This window comes from Metarhizium brunneum, chromosome 1, assembly GCF_013426205.1.
Source record: "Metarhizium brunneum chromosome 1, complete sequence".
In the NCBI taxonomy this organism is placed as follows: Eukaryota; Fungi; Ascomycota; class Sordariomycetes; order Hypocreales; family Clavicipitaceae; genus Metarhizium; species Metarhizium brunneum.
Window position 1 is genome coordinate 654,966 of NC_089422.1, and position 20,664 is coordinate 675,629.

The 20,664-nt window shown below is 51.1% G+C and overlaps 4 protein-coding genes across 4 annotated transcripts; 1 reads left to right on the forward strand and 3 right to left on the reverse strand.

Moving 5' to 3' along the window:
* Nucleotides 1-137: 137 nt before the first annotated feature.
* Nucleotides 138-2,642, reverse strand: G6M90_00g002030 (uncharacterized protein; the record flags this gene model as incomplete). Its single annotated transcript, XM_014687391.2, has 1 exon — nt 138-2,642. The coding sequence occupies one exon, from the start codon at nt 2,640-2,642 to the stop codon at nt 138-140; it is 2,505 nt and encodes an 834-aa protein (XP_014542877.2).
* A 1,310-nt stretch (nt 2,643-3,952) lies between these two features.
* On the reverse strand, nt 3,953-5,665 carry SPM1 (Subtilisin-like proteinase Spm1; the record flags this gene model as incomplete). The annotated part of the gene is made up of 2 exons (XM_014687390.1): nt 3,953-5,179; nt 5,291-5,665. The coding sequence occupies 2 exons, from the start codon at nt 5,663-5,665 to the stop codon at nt 3,953-3,955; spliced, it is 1,602 nt and encodes a 533-aa protein (XP_014542876.1).
* A 3,846-nt stretch (nt 5,666-9,511) lies between these two features.
* G6M90_00g002050 (uncharacterized protein) lies at nt 9,512-9,751 on the reverse strand (the record flags this gene model as incomplete). Its single annotated transcript, XM_066129523.1, has 1 exon — nt 9,512-9,751. The coding sequence occupies one exon, from the start codon at nt 9,749-9,751 to the stop codon at nt 9,512-9,514; it is 240 nt and encodes a 79-aa protein (XP_065985664.1).
* A 2,480-nt stretch (nt 9,752-12,231) lies between these two features.
* lvs1 (Beige 1) lies at nt 12,232-20,314 on the forward strand (the record flags this gene model as incomplete). The annotated part of the gene is made up of 7 exons (XM_014687389.1): nt 12,232-14,851; nt 14,905-15,302; nt 15,351-15,792; nt 15,849-19,277; nt 19,335-19,492; nt 19,543-20,229; nt 20,282-20,314. 7 exons carry the CDS (start codon nt 12,232-12,234, stop codon nt 20,312-20,314), a joined length of 7,767 nt encoding a protein of 2,588 aa, XP_014542875.1.
* Nucleotides 20,315-20,664: the final 350 nt, after the last annotated feature.

Genomic DNA, 20,664 nt, shown 5'->3' on the forward strand with positions numbered 1-20,664 from the left:
CCTTGTTCCTTCACATACGCCTCACCGCACTCTTCGGCACAGTTCAAAACCACGGGTCAAACATCACTGTTCCATTCACCTTGATAGCTATCCTGGCCGACAAGTAATATATATACAAACAAACAAACAACAGACCCTCACAGAAATGCCGTCGAAAAGTTTTCGCTCCCATTCCTCGACATGGTCCCATGAATCGCCTTTCGACGACTGCTCAAAAACAAATCAACCATTCGCCTGCTTCCTCTGATCTGGGCGTCCCACTCTGACTTGGTTGTTTCCGACAGGCCATTCGATACGGGCATCGACCCTTCCGGTGTGCGTGGGGATGTCGAGGCACCAGTGCCCAACTTTCCCGGTGAACTCCCTTTACCACTAGCTGCTCGCTGAGGTATAGCGGAAAGCCCTGGCGTAGTTTTGGACATGATGGGTGGTCCAGTTCTAGAGTTTTCCTGATCACATTGCTTCCAGGGTAGCCCATCATGGGGTTGCGGTGCCGTCGTAGGGACCGTGTTCAGAGACCTCATTCTCAACAGGCCCGGCCGACAGTCGTTGAAATTTGGAGTAGTACCTTTGTCTACTTTAGTCAAGGAGGTAGTCGAGCAAGGGGTATGTCGGAGCGGGCTGGATGGAATGCTTGGCGACGCAGAATGTACCCTGTCCCTCTTGTTGGGTCCGGCTGTTCCCTCTGTAGACTTGAGAGGGCTTCCAGTCTGAGCCGGTGGCGATGGACGGATTCCAAGGGCATGTAAGCTGGCAACGCAGCCGGGAAGCTCCTCTCCTGTACCTGTCACCGCCGTCTTGGGGGTTTCACCTGGTGATTCGATCTCGGCACTCTCTCTTACGTGCCCGGCATGCAGCACGGCACCGCTTGGCTGCTCCGCACATTGGGTATGAGCGGTATGCGGCTTTTCCAGCTTGGAGATGTTGGCGCTGAGCCCGGCCTTCCATTCTACTGAACTTGCTGCCGAAGCATCATGGCCGCGTACTGGTGTTTCCATGTTGGCAGAAGACTCAACTGGCACGGCTACATCCCCCGCCACAGCGTTGAGAACGTCGGGAAGAGGAGGCGATGCAAGTCCATCTGGTCGGACGGTTGTTAATTCCTCGGTCGTAAAGGAATAAAAGCTCTCGGCATAGGTTAGGCGCGCATCCCTCTCTGATCCCACAGTGCTTGGGCGTCGACTAGGTAGACTTAATGCAGACAGCGTACTCAAATACCTGGTATCCAAAGCGTGAGTGTGGTCTGATTCTTGGTAATCTCTCATACTTCGTTGAATGGCCCGACGGTAAGGACTCGTCGTGCGGAAAAGGTGATTGTCTGAACTTGGAGAAAACGTCGAGTTTCTGTCGGCACGGATGGACGACTGTTTCGTCGCCGACTCTGGTAGAGGGATCTTGGCTGGTGAAAGCCCCTTTCCATCACCCGCAGAGGCATTCGGATAAGCCTTGTACGCCGTCTTCCTCGACATGGAGGAAATCACTTCTTTAGTATCCTCGAATACGTCATCATCGCTTGTCCCGATGCATCGAATAATCGGCGGAGACCATGGCTGTGCGTTTCCTTGATCACCAGAGCCATGTCCGAGAGGCACCGACTCGGCCGGCGACTGTTTTGACGATTCGTGGTTCTGCACTTCGTCTGGATTACTGGGAGTATTTGTGAGCTTCTTCATGAGTGCTGAATACACTCGCTGGCTATTTATTGTCATTCCTGGAATAGTAGGATTCGCCAATGGAATGCGAGAGGAGGATGGGATATGCATGCCATTTTCCTTGATGACAGACAGACGCTGGTACTCGTGCTCCTCGTTTACGCCGAAGCTGATAACAGTATTTGCTGACGAGTTTGTCCAACTAGTCACACGGGACTTGTCGTCAGTAGGCATGTTCTCCTCGTGCGAGATGCTCTCCAAGCTTCCCTGACGTGACCGCATCTGCTGGTACGACGGCACCGCATGAAGCGAAGGGACATGCGAAGTCACTCTTGACATGGAAGCTTCTTCAATCGGCGGGGTGTCAGTTCGGTGGTGGAAGCTGTCGCTATCAGTGTCTTGGGATGCATCGACTGCAATGTCGTTTCCGCTAGTGTCCGTACTCTTTGACCGACCGAACAGTCTGCTCAGTTTATTTCGAACCGTTTTCGACACTCGCCTAGCCGTGAACCGTATCCCAGTATGCTTCGCAGGAGGAATGCCATTTCCCAAGAAGGCTGGGGAAAGCGCGGCGCTGTTGTCACTGCTGTTGCGCAGTGACCTGGATAATCCTGTTGAGCTCTCTTGCTGTCGATGCTTGGACCGAAAGAACATTGAGGAATGAGACTTGAGATGACGAAAAGACCCCTTCGAGTGCATCACCTTTTCTGGCAAAGAGTATCCGTTATGTTTATTCTCAGCTCCTTCTACCAATGGCTTTATAGTCTGGAATTCAAGATAGCTCATAGACTTTGGTGCGCGCAGACTTCGCCTGATGGAGTACCGCTTTGTCTGATTCTGCCTGTCCTGGAACTGTATGGTTGAAGGTGTTGTTGGCAGTGGCTTTAGGCCGTCAGCCCCAATGTCATCGTTGTCATATCCTGATACTGAACCCATGGACTGGCTATACATGGACTTGGATTTTCGAAGCGATCGCACAAACGGCGGCATGGGAGTGATATTGGCAGGCTCCGTGAGGAAATAACCACTTGTGTGGATGACAGAAGAGTTGCTGCTCCGAGGCTTATAGTTCGTTTCTATGGATTGCGTATAGTTTGATCTCGCGGGCGAAAGACGGCCATTATCTCGCCTTCCTGTAGTACAAGTTGGCCCTTTTGATGGATTGGAGCGCACCACTGGCTTCGCTCGAGCAGCCAGTTGTCGCCGAGGCATGGCATTAGGGCCCGTGAACCTTACGCTCTGTTTCCTCTTCGGAATGCCGTTTGGCGGACCTTCTAGTCGACCGTTGACGGTATTGCTCCGTCGAAGAAGAAGATCATGTGAACCTTGGCTTGGCCATTCCCCCGGTGTATCCTGTCTGTGGTAGCCATGAGCGCGATAGTAAGACAAATTGGCTGCAATATGGGCATCTCGTTCTGCAGATGCTGCATCGATATTAACTACAAAATCAGCTCTTCTTCTGGCAATAGAGCTGGTGGATTTGCTTCTGCCAAGGGGATGCCGGTGAGTGCTTCGGGAGCTTTTGCGTCGCAACATCTTCAACTCTGGCAGGAAGTCAGCGTTCAAATAATGTGTTCAATGTATAGTAGTCCACCGGGAATGATATTGTGCGGAGTCGGGGGAGAAAAAATCTAGCGGGTAACCGTAATGTAGACTTGAAAAGGTATCGAAGCATCATAAGTCAAGTGAAGCTGTTGATTCGTGTTGATACGGAGACAAGCCAAGACCGGGATACTGGTTGCTTGGCAGCACCTGTGTGTGTTCTTTGAACCGGCGAGGAAGCTATGAAGTATCACTGTGAAGGACGCACGGAAGCAACTAGGGCGACTCGCCCAAACAACAAATGCGGGCATTCGAGATAAAAAGAAGCGGCCATCAGGTGAATCAGGCACGACTCCTTCCACAAGACAGACAACTTTTCCCTACCGAGCGATCCCGGCTGACCACACGGGACGTTGATTCGCCCCTCTTGGGCCAAGCGTCAGATTATGTAGTCATCAGAACCAGGTGCATTCATGAATCACGAATCACTAAGAAACCAGGCTTTGCGTATGCGGGAAGGAAATATATTGATGCCAAGGTGAGCGATTGTTTACATACAAAGTCCTGCCGTCTGACGATTGTATAGCAGATTGGAAACATAAAACACAGACACAATGAAATAATATCATCCAACACTCTACGCCTCAATACACATCGCGTTACCCAAAATAAGGACAAACCCGATCCCTATGCTGCATATCATGTGTAATCCCTGCCAATAATAATAATAAAACCCAGTCAAAGTGGAAGTCTAGCTCTTACACGGAGATCTCGGAGATGAAGTGCTCAATCTCCTTATCAACGACGTCGTGGATCTTTTCGACAAACTTCTCCGTTTTGTCGCCCAAGTCCTTGACGCCCTGTGAGACCTTGTGGGAAAGAACCTTCATCTCTTCCTTGACAGCGTTCCCAACCGGCTTCGGCTCAGAAGTCCTGGGCCTGCCAATATAGCCACCGGCAGCAACAATCTTGGAGTAGTTGCTGCAACCGCCACCATTCCAGGCCAGCTTGTTGGGGGTGTCATTGGGAATGTCAGTCAGGACACCCTGAGTGGAGATATCAATGAGAGTCTCCTTGAGCTGCTTAGGGGTGATTGAGGCGACAGAGAATTCAGAGTCACCAGCCGGCTGGAGAGAGAGATAGTAGGCGAGGAGGCCGCAGATGTGGGGAGAGGCCATGGAGGTGCCCGAGATGGTGTTGACAGCAGTCCGGGAGCCAATCCAGGTGGACAGGATGTTGAGACCAGGGGCAAAGATGTCAGTGCACTTGCCATAGTTGGAGAAGTAGGCACGGCTGTCATCGAAAGCAGAGGCACCGACAGTGACGGGAAGCTCTGCGGCGGCAGGGGAATAGTTACAGGCATCGGCGTTATCGTTACCGGCAGCGACGGCAAAGTGAATACCAGCCTTGACGGCAGCATTCACTGCAGCGTCTAGAGCCTGTGTCTTACCACCACCGAGGGACATGTTGGCGACGGAACCCTTGAATCCCTTTCGCTTACCGTCTTTGGCAAGCAAGACCTGTTCAACATGTCTGGTGGCAGCGAACTCAACACCCTTGACGACATCGGCCATGGTGCCAGAGCCGTTGGAGCGGAGAACCTTGACGGCATAGACGTTTGCCTTCTTGGCAACACCGTACTTCTTGCCGGCAATGGTTCCAGAGCAGTGAGTACCATGGCCGTTGCCATCCTCATCGGCATCTCCAGCGGGAATGGTCTTACCCCATTTGGCACGACCCTCAAAGTCCACATGATCAGTGTTGGTACCAGTATCAATAACGTAAGCATCGACGCCCTCGCCGCCGTCGGCAGCATACAAGTACTTGTTGTAGGTGCCAAAGGAAAGACCCTTGCGATGGGAGACACGAGCAAGGCCCCACGGGGCCTGCTTCTCGGTCTCGGGAGTGCAAGTCTCCTGCACAGACTCGTCGGGGGTGACAGGGCGCAAAATGCGGGCAATGGTATCCTTCTCAATGAACTCGACCTATTCAGCGGGGTTAGATCAGCAATGATTGGATGGCCGAGAAGACGTCGGCCGAGAAGACGTCATGTGCATCATGGAGTCTCTGCTCATGGAAATGGATGCCAGACTTACGTCGCCATGATTTCGGACCTTCTCGATGACGGACTCATGGAAGTGACCGGAATAGCCCTTGAAGCCGCTGGCAATGTTGTACGTGTGCTTCAAGCCGGCGAAAGCCTCCACTGGTGAGGATCCCAGACTTCGCTTGCGAAGTTCCAAACGCTCCTCCTCGCCATCCTTGTGGATGCTTTGAATCCAGCTATGGTGGTCGTTGACCGCGGCTTCGTTGACGTGGTCCTTGAACTTGATGATGTAGGAGTCAGGAACGACTTCAGCGTCGACATGGGTGAGAATCGGAGCTGATTCCTTGTGTATGGTCTCAATGCTGAATCCCGCCTGGGCGACACCCACCACGGAGAGTGCGACCGCGGCAACGAAAGTGTGCATGATGAGTATGGTGGTACTGATGAAGTTGTTGAAGTGATGCTGATTGTCTTGGTAGGAGCGAGAATCGGGCAAGCTACGCAAACGCCGAGCGTTGGTCTACCTGCGACGCGAACGCAAAACGAGGTGCAAAGACAGCGTGAAATGCAATAGAATCAGATTCGGTCCCAAGCCGCTGAGAGGAGTCAGGCAGTTGGGGTGGGATGGTAGATGAAGATGGAAGATGGAAACGAAAGAAGAAGAGGGAGAGAGTCGGAGGAAGATGAAGCACGGTTTGGGGAGGTACAGTAGATAAGGTAAGCTCGGCAAGCGAGGTGACACTGACGTTGGCATTGACTCAGGTCACAGTGACCACCACTGACCAGACAGCAAGTGAACCGGAGCGCATCAGGGTCTGGTATCAAAGTGACGGCATCCATTACTGGACCTGGGGGGAAGAAGGCGAGGGCGTGGGCAAATTGGCTCAAGGGGGACTAGCGCGGGGATGGCAACCTCAGCGCCGGGGCACGCGGCCTCTGCGGTGGAGCCTGGGCTGGCAAATCTTGACGCCATTGGGACAGCCACTGGCGCAGTCATTGCGCCAGCAAGATGCAGGGCCAGATAGCAGCATGTACACAGGTACATGCATCAAGTACACAGCATACGCAGGCCAGGCGCAGCAGGTACACACCACACCCGCGGTTTCGGAGGAGGCACTGGAGCAAGTGGTTCCCGCGGCGATACGAGCGATAGCGACAGGCTGGTCGGATATGGCGAGAACGGACGCCTCTCTTGCGTGCATTCCCATTCTGGACGCGATGCACGGCCCGAGCTATGTCTGGTCCTCAACTTTTGCCATTTGCTTCATCGTGCCTGAACCTACATGACGCCTTCAAAGTGTATTTGCTACGGACGGGCAGGCAAGCTCGGAACAATAAGAGGCACCAAGCGTCACACTTGGGAGGGTGCCTGCAGCCTCAGGCCACACACGTGACCTGGATGCTTATTGGGCTTGGTAGGACGGGGCCCTCCGCCGGTACTGTGTACATACATATGTACGCTGATAGTGCTCCGTCTGGTGCTCGACGACGACGACGTCAGGCGGGTGGATGCCTTGGCCAGCACCCGACCTCGGATAGTTGCCAGTCGCCCGTCTACTCGTGAACGCTCAAGTGCTGCCCTGGACCCTCAGAGTCCCTCTGATCAATGTTCTGCGGCGACATGGAACCGGCACTGTCTCGGATGACCGAGTACCCAATCAGTGACCAGCGCCAGGCTGGCCAGCCAACCAGCCAACCAGCCAAGCCTGAGCAACCCAGGACTGGCAGTCACCTGGTGCCTGGCATGAGACAGTCACGCGTTTCTCCGTGCTTCGTTACTCCGTCTCCAACCACGGAGCTTTGCCTCCAACGCTCCGAGTTCACCTGGCATACTCCGTAGTACTCCGTACAATACTAGCAGCTTTGATACTTGGTACCCAGCATTGAGTCGTACAAGAACATTGATATCCATAAACAATAATAATCAGGCCAACAGCCACCGCCACTCCTCCGGTCGGCGCCAACGTCCCTGCATCCGTCTGGTCAAAAATGCGGGGAAATGGGTCCCCTGATTCGTGCCACTTCAGCGCTCGTCCTTTTTTCATCTTCTCCCTGACATCAAGGTCTGTGAACAACGGAACGGCGGCGATGGCGATGCAACGTCTTCCACACGCACCTAAAGGCTTTGATGTGCCTGCGCTGCGCTGCGCTTCTGCTACTTTTGGCTCATAGCGAGTCCTGCTGATCGCCATCTGATCGCCACGGATCCACCATCGGGCAGTCCTTTGGCACGTGCCTTTCCGGTGATATGAATCAGTGTCTTAGCAAATCGTGGATTCTGCCGGTCTTCTCTACAGAGTCAGTCAACTGTGAAAAACTTGCTCATATGGTGTCGGGGTTGTTCATACGCCCGCCGTTCACTGGTTGGGTGGAAAGGCAGATGCTGCTCCAAATTGCCATACAGAACACGTCAAGTATGAAGGATCCCAAAAGATACCAGTTCCAGCATTGACCATGCCAGATTCGCTATACAACTTGTTGGAAAATAATAGAAAATTATAGAAAATTATAGGCTGTTATCAGGAATCGTCATCGTCATCACCATCACCTTATTCGTAATGCATTATTTCCAGATTTAGCATTGTGGCTTGTGAAGAATTGCCACAACTTGCGCTTGGAGTTTGTGAACGGAGTTTCACTTCCTCTCCCTCGGCAAGACTTTCGCAGCGACCAGTGACGCTAAATCCGGAAAGTCTGGTGACAAGATGACTGCTACCGAAATCAATGCCCATATTCACAAGGTGCAATGTCAGCGGACGAGAAATGGCCCGTACCCCGCATGCTGACGAGGGGGCCCTCGACCGACGATAATGATTTGCCCTTTGGTCATTCTCACACCTCCCGCGCGTATGGCGTCTTTTTGATATCCCATCGCGTGGGTGTGCAGGTGAGACGGTGTCATCTTCGCCATCACGCTCACCTTGAATCTGCTGTATTGCGTATGTGAACCGCATGGCCAGCCTCCGCGGGGATCGCGACCGGCCGTAGTGTCCAGCGTTTCCATCTGCCTTTGGCCCAGCGGCCTTGAGCATCTCTGCTCTTCTTCCATCGTCCTCGTGTCTGTGAAGCGCGTTGAGAAGCGCATCCGGCGCCTCTGAAGTCAAAACGTGCGGCAAAGCAGCCGAACAACGTGTGCGCCACTCCCTTATCCCTTGCATTTTCGTCACTACCCGCTTCACGACGCTACAGGACCCAGACACGCATGCCCAGGACTGCGCATCCCGATTGTTCATGTCTTTCTGAGAGACATTAACATTCTCATGGCTCGACAGCCGGCGCAAAATGTCCTCGCCGTCCTTGGCACTCGGTGTCGTAGGTGTTTTCCCCGTCGAGTGGCGCCTATCTGCGTCAGCCCCGTGCTCGACAGGCTGTCCAGTGACTACCAGTTCCAACTTGCACAGAGTACCGCCAGGCGTATTGCCGCATCGCCAGCCTGATTGGCATCGTTGAGAGGAATGTTGTGCGTATTGCTTTGCATTCTCCAAAAGATGGCCAGTCACCGTATCCGAGATGCCACATGATGCGTACGTAAGGACTCGGGAGGGCGCAAACTTCGGCAGCCTGCGTGTCGCCCATCAGTCCAACATCGTGCTTTAATAGGGCTATCATGGCGAATCATCTCTTTTCGAATAGCTGCTAAAAGCACTCCTTTCAACCCCATCACGGCCAAATTTGGGCATTTGTGGCACCATCCAGACCAAGTCCTGGTCTTCCGTGGTCGGTCACGATGGCTAGCTGCATCGCAGCCTTGTCGTCCTTCCGAATATTGGGGTCCGCACCACCCTTAAATGGAGGCATACATACGCCTTCCTTTTTCTCCTATAGAATGGCTACGCTGAGCGGTGTGCAGACGCTCTTTCTCTGTACATTCATGTGTAAACCAAGTCATGTGTACGAGGTATTCGATGACGCCGAGCGACCATTTGGAGCCGCCATATGTAGTGCTGTGGCGCCCATTGTTTGTGGTCAAAGTCGGATCGACTTTGTGGTATTCATACTGAATTAGTGGTTGGACATTGTCCAAGTGCCCGTTCCGAGCCGCACGAAGGGCGGACAACCCGGTCTTGTTTCCGATCGTTTGATCTACCCCATGTTTAAGGAACTCCATCACCTCGACGGCGCCGGCTTCTGCCGCCATCACAAGGACTATCGGCCCGTAGTCATTCAGCCCACCTACTAGATTCCTGTGTGCCCCTCGCGGCCAATGACGGCGGCTGTGTTAGTGAGGCTCGTGATCCGTGTGGTGTAGCGGAGTCTTTGCCCTTCGACCTTAGGTTGGCACTATGCCCCCAAAGAAGGGCACCGATGTTAGCTCGGAATCTTCTTGGACCCGGGCGGACGCTATGTGTCGTGTTGTGGTGTAATTGGAGAGCGAGTCTGGACTCACGCCCTCCTCAAGAAGCCGTTCGGCCATCGCCAGCTTCTCCCCGCCAGCTTCACTTGCAGCATGTAGAGGTGTCTCTCCTTTGCTGTCGAGGTACTCGCGCCTACCGCCATGAACAAGCGGCATGATGAGCCTTGGCCGGTTCTGGAGAAAGGCTAGGTCAAGGGGTCACTCCCCCCTTGGACCTGTTCTATTCATGTCCAAGACATTGCCTCTTCATGGTGGGTTACCATGTATAGCTACCCGTTTAATTCAGTTGCTACTTCTTCAGGTGGTGGGATCAGATTCATCTGGCTCGCCAAAAGCGTCCAAGCCTTTGAGATCTGGTGGTTTCTACAAAGCCAACTAAGCCTCTTTAGTGACGATCTGGTGGTGGACTGATCGGAATTTTCCCCCAATACCATCAAGGACCAGACTTGAATAGCCGCCAGCATGCTGCCCGCTCTCGGCAGCTACCTCAAGCGCCTTTAGTTCTCTCTGTGCGTCCCGCTCTACGAGCCACCCCCCTGCAGCTATCAATTGATATGACCCTTCCCAGCAGTAACCTCCTGGGCCGACATGAACATTGATTGAACCGGACATGTCAACTGGTCTGGTGGGCATGTGGACTCGCTAGAGATGGGCGGCTCTGGTTCCAGGATACTGCAAGTCTTGGCCCCCTCGCTCTTCCATAAAGTTTTAACAGCATCGAGATGCCCATACCGAGCTGCTAGTTGCATGAGTGTCATCTGTTGAGCCTTCTGGGGTTCAATCTCGGAACCTTTATCCAACAAGCTTTAAATAAGCACAGTGAAGCCCAGTCGGACCGCAAGGCGAAGAGGAGTGTTTTTCCCCTGACAGAGGCAACATATTTGGCTGCCATCCTGAGCGATTAACAGTATGACTAGCTTTCGTCCATGTTCTGTTGCTGCTCAGAGGCACAACTCCAAGTCGTCAGGCGCCGGGATAGATGAGCTACGGGATCCATCCCTTTCCGACACGCTATGACCATATGGGTGCAGCATCAGGGTTGTCGTCACCTTATTCTCTGAAAACTGCACTTGAAGAGCCCGATTTTGAGTGTCTTGTACGCAGGTTGCTGCAAAAACAAAGAGCATACACCCGTGTCTCCCTCCTCGGCAGCTTGGTATAGTGGACTTGGTTCTCTCTCATCGTCGCTTTTCGATTCTGCTGCGTGAGTCAGGAGCAGCCGCACTGGCTTTTACGTGGTCATTTTGGCAGTCGTGAAGATGCGCAGCTTTGTTATTTGGTGGAATTAGTTTGCTTGTGCTCCTCTCCTCGTTCACAATGCTGCTGCGTGCTCCTCCGATGCAATATCAATAGTTGAACAACATTCGTCTACTACCTCTGGCGCAAACAAGAAATGTCAGCTATATTCGGTTCAAGTCACCAGGCAGATGGAACCGGGTTGTTACGGCCAGCTTCATAACCTTCCACTTTGTAAAGCCACTGAACACAGTTGACAATAGAAAATGTTAACAAAAGCGAAGAGAAAGAGACAGCGACTGAAGTAATTAGTGCGCTGACTCTTGTACGAAGGTAAGGAGGTCAAGAATGTCAATTTGTTATCGCAAGCACATGACGAATTAGTTGCTTCACAAAGGACGCTCCCTCGCTTACTTGATGTAGGGTAAGTTTGTCTCCTTGCTTGCGTAGCATCGTGTTCCCCACGCGGCGAAATACATAGCATTCCTAGAGATAAGATAAGATGGAATTTTAAAGAGAAATTATCGTGATGCTAGATTTATTCTTCTATGAATTGCAATTGCCAGCTTATTTCTATTTATATAGAGTTTATAGATGTCTGAAGTACCAGCAACCCTACATGCATTGACAGGCCCACTTGAGTGTATGATACAATGTCGCGAGAAGTTATTGACGTGTCAATAAATGTCTACTGCTATGTAACTACCTAGGTACTAGATGGCTCGAAAAGATTCTGCAGCCTGCCGGCTATAAAGGCCTTTATCCAGGGCATTCCGAAATTGGGAATAAGGCAAATAGCACTAACTGCAATACCAGTAAGGACATGGAGCCAAAATAAAAACATGACAGAGAGCACTGGCGACATGCACTTTTGTGTGCAGGTTATTGCGCCCCATTACTTATTTTGAGGCACATGGATGGGGGTGGGGGCGTTGCTCTGCCACAGATATCTACAAGACTCTTCAGCCACCTCACCAAGGCTGACGACTGACGTTCACGCAAGCTCCCACTTTCAGCTCCGACGTGATGATGCGTTACGAACACAACGATCCGTCATTCAAGACCACATCCGCCTGAAACCTTGCTGCTGAGCTATTTCCCCGTCAATTCCAACATCTCGACGAATTCACTCGACTTTTCGCTCCAGTCTCTTCTAGGGCAGGCGCCAGCCTCTGACCGTCTCGACAGCTCCTGCCTCTTGCCACAGCTTGATGAGCCCCGCGCACTGCAGATCCCAGGTGCAGCTCCGAGCTTTGGAAGACGTCGACACCCGCCAACATCCCAGGCCTCCTGGCTCTCCCATGCCGCCACTGACCTGCCAAAGCCTGGACCCTTGAATAGGGCTCAGGAGAGCAGAAGGAAAGCATTTGGAATGACGGCGGCCGTCTCGTCAAATGACCATGTCGTCCCATCCTCGTCGTTGCCGGTCCTCGACCTCTGCGTCGGTCCCAGTCACATCCAAGTCTTTTGACATCCTGCGCAACCTTCTCGATGGCTTTGCGACTGCCGCATCCTTGACCGGCGATAACGGATACCCCGACATTGATAAACTAGTCAAGCCTCTAAGGGACATACATCAACATGTATCTGCGTTTGGGTCGCCGGCTTTGCAGGACGACTTTCGACACGCCCGCGGTTTTGACATTCTCCTCGACGTTCTGCGCGCTTTCTCGGGCTTCTACGACCCGCAAAAGCGAAGCCAAGCTGACATGATGTCGCTGTTTAGACTGCTGGGAGCCAGTTTGAACGTCCTCTCTTCGGTATTACGCAACCACTCTGGTAATAAGAGATTCTTTCGATATCGCGTCGCCGGCGGCGGATGGGAGGCTCTAGAACAAGTCATTGCTAGTATTGGACTGGGGGGTGCCGAACCTGATCCCTGGGTCAGCTGTCATGTGTTTGGAAAACTGCTTGCATTTGCACTGGACGATGAAGCATTGGATCTACTCTGTCAGTCTATTGCCAAACTATTGCGGCCCGAAGCCGAAACGGCACCGCCATCAACTTCCAACGGAGACGACGACAAGGAGATGCCTCCGTCCGACGATGGCGACGATCAATGGGATCTGGTTCTGGCCCGATCGGCGGAAAACATTGGACCTAATGTGCGAGATATCGTCAAGTCTACTTCCGTGATCCAATTTCCGGAAATTCTTCGCCCAGTCGTCAGCTTCTGGATGGCCATGCCGCGTGAGGCTAACTCACCTGCGACACCAAGCTCCATTTTCGTTCTGGAAACGATTCTGTGTGCCATCTCAGATTCAATCTTCAACCGGGCTGCAGTTCATTCGACAGGGGTCCTGTCTCAGTTTCTACATGCAGCTTTTGGTCAGGAAGTATCTCTGGCCATGTCAGAACGTGAACGACTGCTCGCCATTTGCAAATTGCTCATGTTTCTAGGCGTTAACGAGCCTGCGGATACACAATTCCTTCTTGCCGCGTCACGACCTGATGCTGCCGACTTTTGTCTGGAAATGATGTCTAGATATGCCGGCCCATCATTCTTTCAGTTCGATCTGTCCTTGCATGGCCATTCGTCTCTTGAATTATCTACCCTTGGCCGGCCATTTCCTCCTCAATCAACTGCTGGCTACACCTTCACAGCATGGATACGAATTGAGAATTTTGATTCCACTTCCCACACTACCTTGTTTGGTGTTTTCGATGCTTCTCAAACATGCTTCGTGCTCATGTACCTGGAGCGGGACACCCGCAACTTCATCTTGCAGACTTCTGTGTATTCGAACAAACCAAGCGTGAGGTTCAAGTCCGTTGCCTTTAGCGAAGGAAAGTGGTATCATATTGCCATTGTGCACCGACGACCCAAGACCATGACCGCTAGCAAGGCATCTTTGTATGTCAATGGCGAATTCGCAGAGCAAGTTCGTTGCAATTATCCTCTAACGCCACCACTGTCGAATGACAATAACGAAAGCTTCGCATCCTTCAACTCAAATCATAACAAGACAAATCCGGTTCAGGCGTTTTTGGGAACCCCTTTGGAGTTATCTGGCAAAGTTGGCCCTGGACGGGTTGTCTCAAGATGGTCTCTTGCTTCGGCCCATTTATTTGAAGACGTCCTCAGCGACGACTACTTGGCAGTGCATCACGGACTCGGCCCTAGGTATCAAGGAAATTACCAAGACAGCTTGGGCGGCTTTCAAACCTATGAGACCTCTGCCACCCTTGGTCTGCGCAATGAGATTACCCATCCTGGTAAGGACGAGAATTCAGATATACTGCGCGCGGTTCGAGACAAGGCGAGCACGCTCCTACCAGAGTGTAGAATCATGTTGAGCATTCTTCCATCGGCCACGTTCCCAGAAAATGTTCAATACCTAGATACTGGTCTTCTGCGATCTCTTCCGCGGATATCCACTCGAAATTTGTTCCGTATATCAAGCCAAGAAGGGGCGCCGTTGGCAATCAATTGTGCTGTACCTAGTCTACCGGATGCATTGCTCAGAGCACAGGGCATGGCGTCTTTCCGTGGAACTCCAATCGTTGCTGTACCATCCTATCTTGACGAGAACCTTTGGCGACTTGCTGGATTCACTCCCCTTGCGCTGAAGCTGTTGGAGCGGGCCACTACTGCGGACGAAACCGTTCGATCCATCGAAATTCTGTTTCATTGTATTCGTAAGAGCTGGCGAAATAGCGAAGCCATGGAACGAGACAATGGTTACGGTATACTGGGCATGCTCTTACGAATCAAAGTTGGCTATGGCACCCAAATCGCAGGTGAACCAGCAGCAGAACGGCTGCTCATCTCTAATGAAGACCGAGACAGCTTGTTGTTTCGTATTCTGAGCCTTATTCTGGGCTTTGTTGGCTACAATCACGCAGAACCGATTGACTCTTTCATTGTCAATCCCTTGGCATATCGCATTCTGCTCATTGACCTTGACATTTGGAGGAAATCAACATCCCGAATTCAAGAGCTGTATTATAAACAATTTCTGACATTTGCAGTAAATAGTAAGCATCACGAGTTTAATAGCCGTAGACTGACACGGATGAGTAAGTCAAATCAATACATATCACACGCGACGAACAAACTAACGTTGCTGAAGGAATCGTGAAGCGTCTATTGGATGCTATGAAAGGGGAAGCCGTCTCCGAGGATGTTGTCTCGCATTTCATGCTTGCCTTTGAGATACTGGTCAAGTCAAACCTGAGCCAGGAGGTCATGCGAGCGCTATCACTATTTATTACATATGCTTTCCACTCTCCAACGAATTCGAACCCGCGCACCCCCAAGCCCTTGTCTTCAATTCCACGACCAGGCACCCCCGGGACGCCAAAGAGGATCGCGGTAGATTTTATAAGGATGGCTACACCACCTTCAGGCACCAAATTTCTTTCTAGGCGACAACTTGGCGTGCGGGTGTTGGGCATGTATTCACGCATTCTCTGCGAAAAAGGAAATACAAATCACATCAAGAAATTTGCGAGAACTGTGACAAACAAGGTGAGCTAGCTTGCACATGTTACTGATCGTTTGTCTAACTATTTATAGTGGCTACTGTACCTCCTTGCCGACGATGATGCTGAAGTTGTCATGCACGGTTGTAGGATTCTGGCTAGGCTTCTAGTTTCTCATGGCTCTAATTATACGTCAAAATTTGCTGGCAAATCTGGCGGGTTCATAATCATGGCTAGTAAGCTGAAGCGATTCTGGGCCAACGCCAAGCTGTGGCCCATTTGCTTCAGCATTCTATTTGGCTACGATGCTGCCAACATTGGCCTGGAACAAGCCATTGATCCCTCTTCGCTACTCACCCTCTTCTCTAAGAGGAAAGTTGCATATCCGGAATCACTGGTGATCATAACGTCAATGCTTCAACACGGCTTGAGGGATGTGATGAACCGCCTGGATGAGAGTGATTCACAGACCAAGGGCAGTGATGTCAGTGACTCCAGGGCCGAAGCGGCAAATCTCTTCCCAGTAGAACATAAGAGTAAGTGCGAGCACGTGTATGCTGTTTAATGAATGATAAACTTACCTTTGCTATAGTGACAAACCCAGAGAAAGCCGACAGCTCACTGTTCGATGAAAATGTGCTACTTGGCGTGATCCGTTTCTTGTTGGACCTGCAAGAACGATCTGCTGACTTCCGAGACTTTGCCATTTCTTCAGAATGGATGCGAATGCTGCTCACCGCAGTCTACCCGTGTATCGTGAGCACCGATGCGGTCACGCCAGAAGTTGAACTGAACTCTCGAGATTCGGCTCTGACATTTGAAGGTAGCGATGTTATTATTCGCCCTATCGGAAGGGGCTCTGCTCCGGCACCGATTGTAAGAACCACCAGTGTGGATGTGTTATCATCACCTCAGTCAACTCCTCCCAAAGGCACACCGCTGCGACGAGCATCATCATTTGTGCTTCTCACAGCCCAGAAAGCGAGCTCAGCAGACCAGGCACACTCGGAGCTACGTTCACGGCCCTCGAATGACTTCAGTGGCCAAATTTCTGGCGGACCAGTCTTCGACGGAATGTTAGAGCTTGTTCTCCGAGTATTCTTGGACCAAGTCTGGAATAGAAAGGATTTCTCCGGATTTTCGCTCTTTGCCAAGGTTCCTCCTGGTTTTCAAGAGCACCAAGCGTATTTCGAGTCCTACCTTTGGAGAAAGATTTTGGGACAGCTTACGAACAGAATCCACGCCAACCAAAAGTCACTCTGTGAACCTCGTCTGTTGACCAATATCTTTCGGTTCTGTTCTCAGATGTCCGAAGCCATCTTTGAGGGCTGGTTTATCGACGGGGCCGAGGTTGCAATTGATTTTATTGGTTCGATACTGGAATATCTTCAGCGACCGGATATTTCAAACCTGAAAAGTGTTCGCTTGTGCAGCCAGGCGGTATCTACGGTTCGAAATTGCCTGCTCAGAATCGTACTCCTGAAGCTTTCGGACCTGGAAAACGCTCAAGTCACGGAAAAAGAAGCCAAAGGCTTTATGAATATGCTCGGATATTGGCAGATGTCTATCCTTGCATGTTTTGACCACGACGATGATTATTTCAGACTCTTTTGGTATCAGCTGTACATGAAGCTTATTGATGGCAAAATATCTATCAGGATTGCAGCAGCTAATCTTCTCAGAATCATCATGGTACAAAAACCGGACGAATCGACCGCCCTCATTCGGTCATGCATTACTCCCGACCAAAGACAGCTATCGCGAGATTTCCAGAAGCTGACAGAAGTGGACGATGAGACTTTTGTCCTATGGGTGGACAAACACCGGCCATCTCTTGATAGACTGTTCTTCGGAAGCATTGCCAAGACATGGGAAGATTTTGTCATTGTTGAGAATCAACGTACGGCGGAGAGTGCTAAAAGTAGGCTCTCCAAGCGCAAGGACAAACTCAAAGTTTGGTACTCTGATGGCGTCAATGCTAGCAAGACGCTACTTAATCATGATGTTGGCAACACCGCCTGGATGAAGAGCATATTCAACTCAGAGTACTTCAAGTATCAGAGGCTTCTGCAAGACCAACAAGATGACATGGCCTATTTGGGAGCCGCATATCGCAAGATGGAGAAGGATTTGAGACGGCCCGGTGCGGTTTTCAGCGAACCTACTCCATTGAAGTGGAAGCTCGATAGAACCGAAGGTCGAAATCGTATGCGGTTGCGACTTTTGCCAGATGCGTCTGGCATAGATGAGAAGTACCAGTCCAAGGGAAAGGCAATAGAGGCCGCATCAGTCCCTCTCCGGGTTAACACGGCTATTAACTCTACACCGCCGACCAATACGCCTAGCCGCTCGTTGTCTTCTACTAATCTCGCCGACGGGAACGACGCGGCGGCGACAGTCGAACCCGACTCTGTGTCGGACAAACAAGAAGGCGGATTCGTCGCCGAGGATGACTTTGAGCTGGTGGACGACCCCAATGAGCCGATTGAGGGGGAGGATACTTTTGAGGACAAGAACAGAAAGGTCATGAGGCGGTTGGAACACGGAGATCAGGTTCAGGCTGCTTACAACATGTCTCGAATCACCGGCTTAGAGGCCTGCGAAGGTATTCTTATCGTCGGTAAAGATGCCCTATACATGATGGACAATGTATTTCAGTGTGCAAGCGGAGACATTGTCAATGTCTGGCAAGCACCACCGGAGGAGCGGGATCCATTCACCATGGTTGTTACTGGGACCAAGACGCTCGAGAAGCGCCAAACTGCTGGCATGCGTGATCAAGATTCACGCCATTGGAAGTGGCATGATGTCATCAGCTTCTCCAAACGACGATTCCTGTTCCGAGACGTCGCGATTGAAATCTTTTTCACTGATGGCCGTAGTTATTTGCTTACGATGATTAACTCTGCTGTTCGAGATACTGTGTATGGCAAGTTACTGAATAAGGCGCCGCACACTAACACGGCCAATGCCTTGCCAAATCCGGAAGACGCCTGGAGGCTCGAAGCACTCAAGACAGTTGACGAGTCTCCCCAAGGATTTGGTGCAGGCTTAGGTTCCAGAATCGGGACGCTTTTCAACTCTTCGCCATCGAATCCAATTGTGAAGCGATGGCAAAGAGGCGAAGTATCCAACTTTCACTACCTTATGATGGTCAATACCATGGCAGGCAGGACTTTTAACGACTTGACACAATATCCAGTGTTTCCATGGATCCTTGCGGATTATACGAGTGAGGACTTGGACCTTGAAGACCCGGCAACGTTTCGAGATTTGTCAAAGCCCATGGGCGCTCAAAGCCAAGCGCGAGTTCCTGGGTTTGTTGAGACGTATAGTGCGCTCAGGGAGATTGGTCAAACACCATTCCATTATGGTACTCATTATTCGTCTGCGATGATTGTCAGCTCTTATCTTATTCGACTTCCCCCATTCGTGCAGTCGTACCTCCTTGTTCAAGGAGACAGCTTTGATCATGCAGACCGACTGTTCCAATCAGTTGCTGACGCGTGGGCATCTGCCTCGTCTAAGAACAAGACCGATGTCCGAGAGCTTATTCCTGAATTCTTCTGCCTCCCTGAATTCCTGACAAATATTAATGGATATGATTTCGGTCGCAAGCAAAGCACCGGTGCCCGGGTCGATCACGTTCGGCTTCCGCCGTGGGCCAAGGGAGACCCCAAGATATTCATTGCGAAGCACCGAGAGGCATTGGAGAGCCCGTATGTGAGCGAAAACTTGCATCTCTGGATAGACCTCGTCTTCGGATGTAAGCAGCGAGGGGAGGCAGCTGTGGAAAATCTCAATGTGTTCCACCATCTCTCGTACGCTGGCGCAAGCGACCTGGATCGCATCACTGATGCAAATGAGAGAGCTATAACAGCAGGTGTTATTCATAATTTCGGACAGACTCCTCATCAAGTGTTTAACAAGCCACATCCGGCTCGGGAGTACACGCAATGTTCGACCAGACGACTGGATACCTCTATTTTCTCGTTGACATCTCTGCCTCGACCCCTGTTAGGTGAGAAATTCCTCGACTCGAATTCAACGAAATATTGGAAACTAATTTTTGAATCAGAGAGCCATGAACGTGTATCTAGTTTGATATACGCCCCAAAACTTGACCGGCTGTTATGCGCATCGGCATTCCGCTTGAACTTTGCACCGTATGATAAGTTTTTGGAGTGGGGATATGCAGATAACAGCATCCGCTTCTTCTTCAGCGACAATCGCAAGGTATGTCGCTTCCACATAGATGCAGCGTTTATATGCTAACCTATTACTAGCCTGCCGGATTGTTTGAGAATCTCCATACCGGACAGATTTCATGCGCTTGCTTTGCAGACTCCAAAACGCTAATTACTGCAGGTGAAGACTGTGTTGTATCAGTCTACATGGTACACACGTCTGTTAGCAAACCTGTAGAACTTGTTCCACGATCCAGCGTTTTTGGTCACAAGACTCTGGTTACAGCTATGGCTGTTAGCAAAGCTTTCAGTACCTTTGTTACGGCGTCCGCGGATGGACAAGCCTTCCTTTGGGATCTCAACCAGCTTACTTTCATCCGCAAGTTGCCGCTGGTGCGGCTCGTGGAGTGTGCTGCGATGAATAATGTTTCTGGAGAAGTATTATTATGCTCAGGCCCAAACGTTCTCCTGTACACACTTAATGGAACACTCATCCTAGACCAAAACGTTTGTGGAGAGCAAGATGATTATGTGCATTCTTGTGCATTTTACGAAGGCGCTGGAGATGAGTGGCTTGAGAATTGCATCATTTTTACCGGGCACAGCAAGGGACGGGTCAATGTTTGGCGCAAATGTGTTCTTGCGGGCAAGTGGACACTGGAGTTACTTCGAAGGCTAGACCATATCGACTTTAAGGGTGACACACAGGACAACACGGATGCCGGAATCACTTGTATTACCCCCATGCCCACCTGTGTATACACCGGAGATGAGGACGGAAGAGTGGTAAGTTCCCAAGATTCCATCGGGTAGAGCTTGTTTACTAAGAATTACGCAGTATGAATGGAATTTTGGTCGCGGAGACCGATAGAGTCTGGTTCTTCCCAACCGAAAACCAGGTAGAAATCATCGTGATAGCATATTGTCTTTGAGAGAAGACATAACGACACCTGACGTTAATTAGAAAGGGAGTTTTGAGGACCCTTACATTGCCGCATAGCATGCCACTGTTTCCCTCCCCTATTTTTCCCTTTTGGTAACATTCTAGATTTGGACAAGACAGAAAGAATTGCTGGGAGCACGGCGCGGGAGGATATTTAGTGTTTCAGAGAAAGTACTTGCACACAAGATGTTGATTTAACTGAAAAAAAAGTTGAGCCTTAATTTGCGTAGCGGGCGGTAATTGTCGCCCCTTTGTGCATGTCGTCGATCTCGAAAACG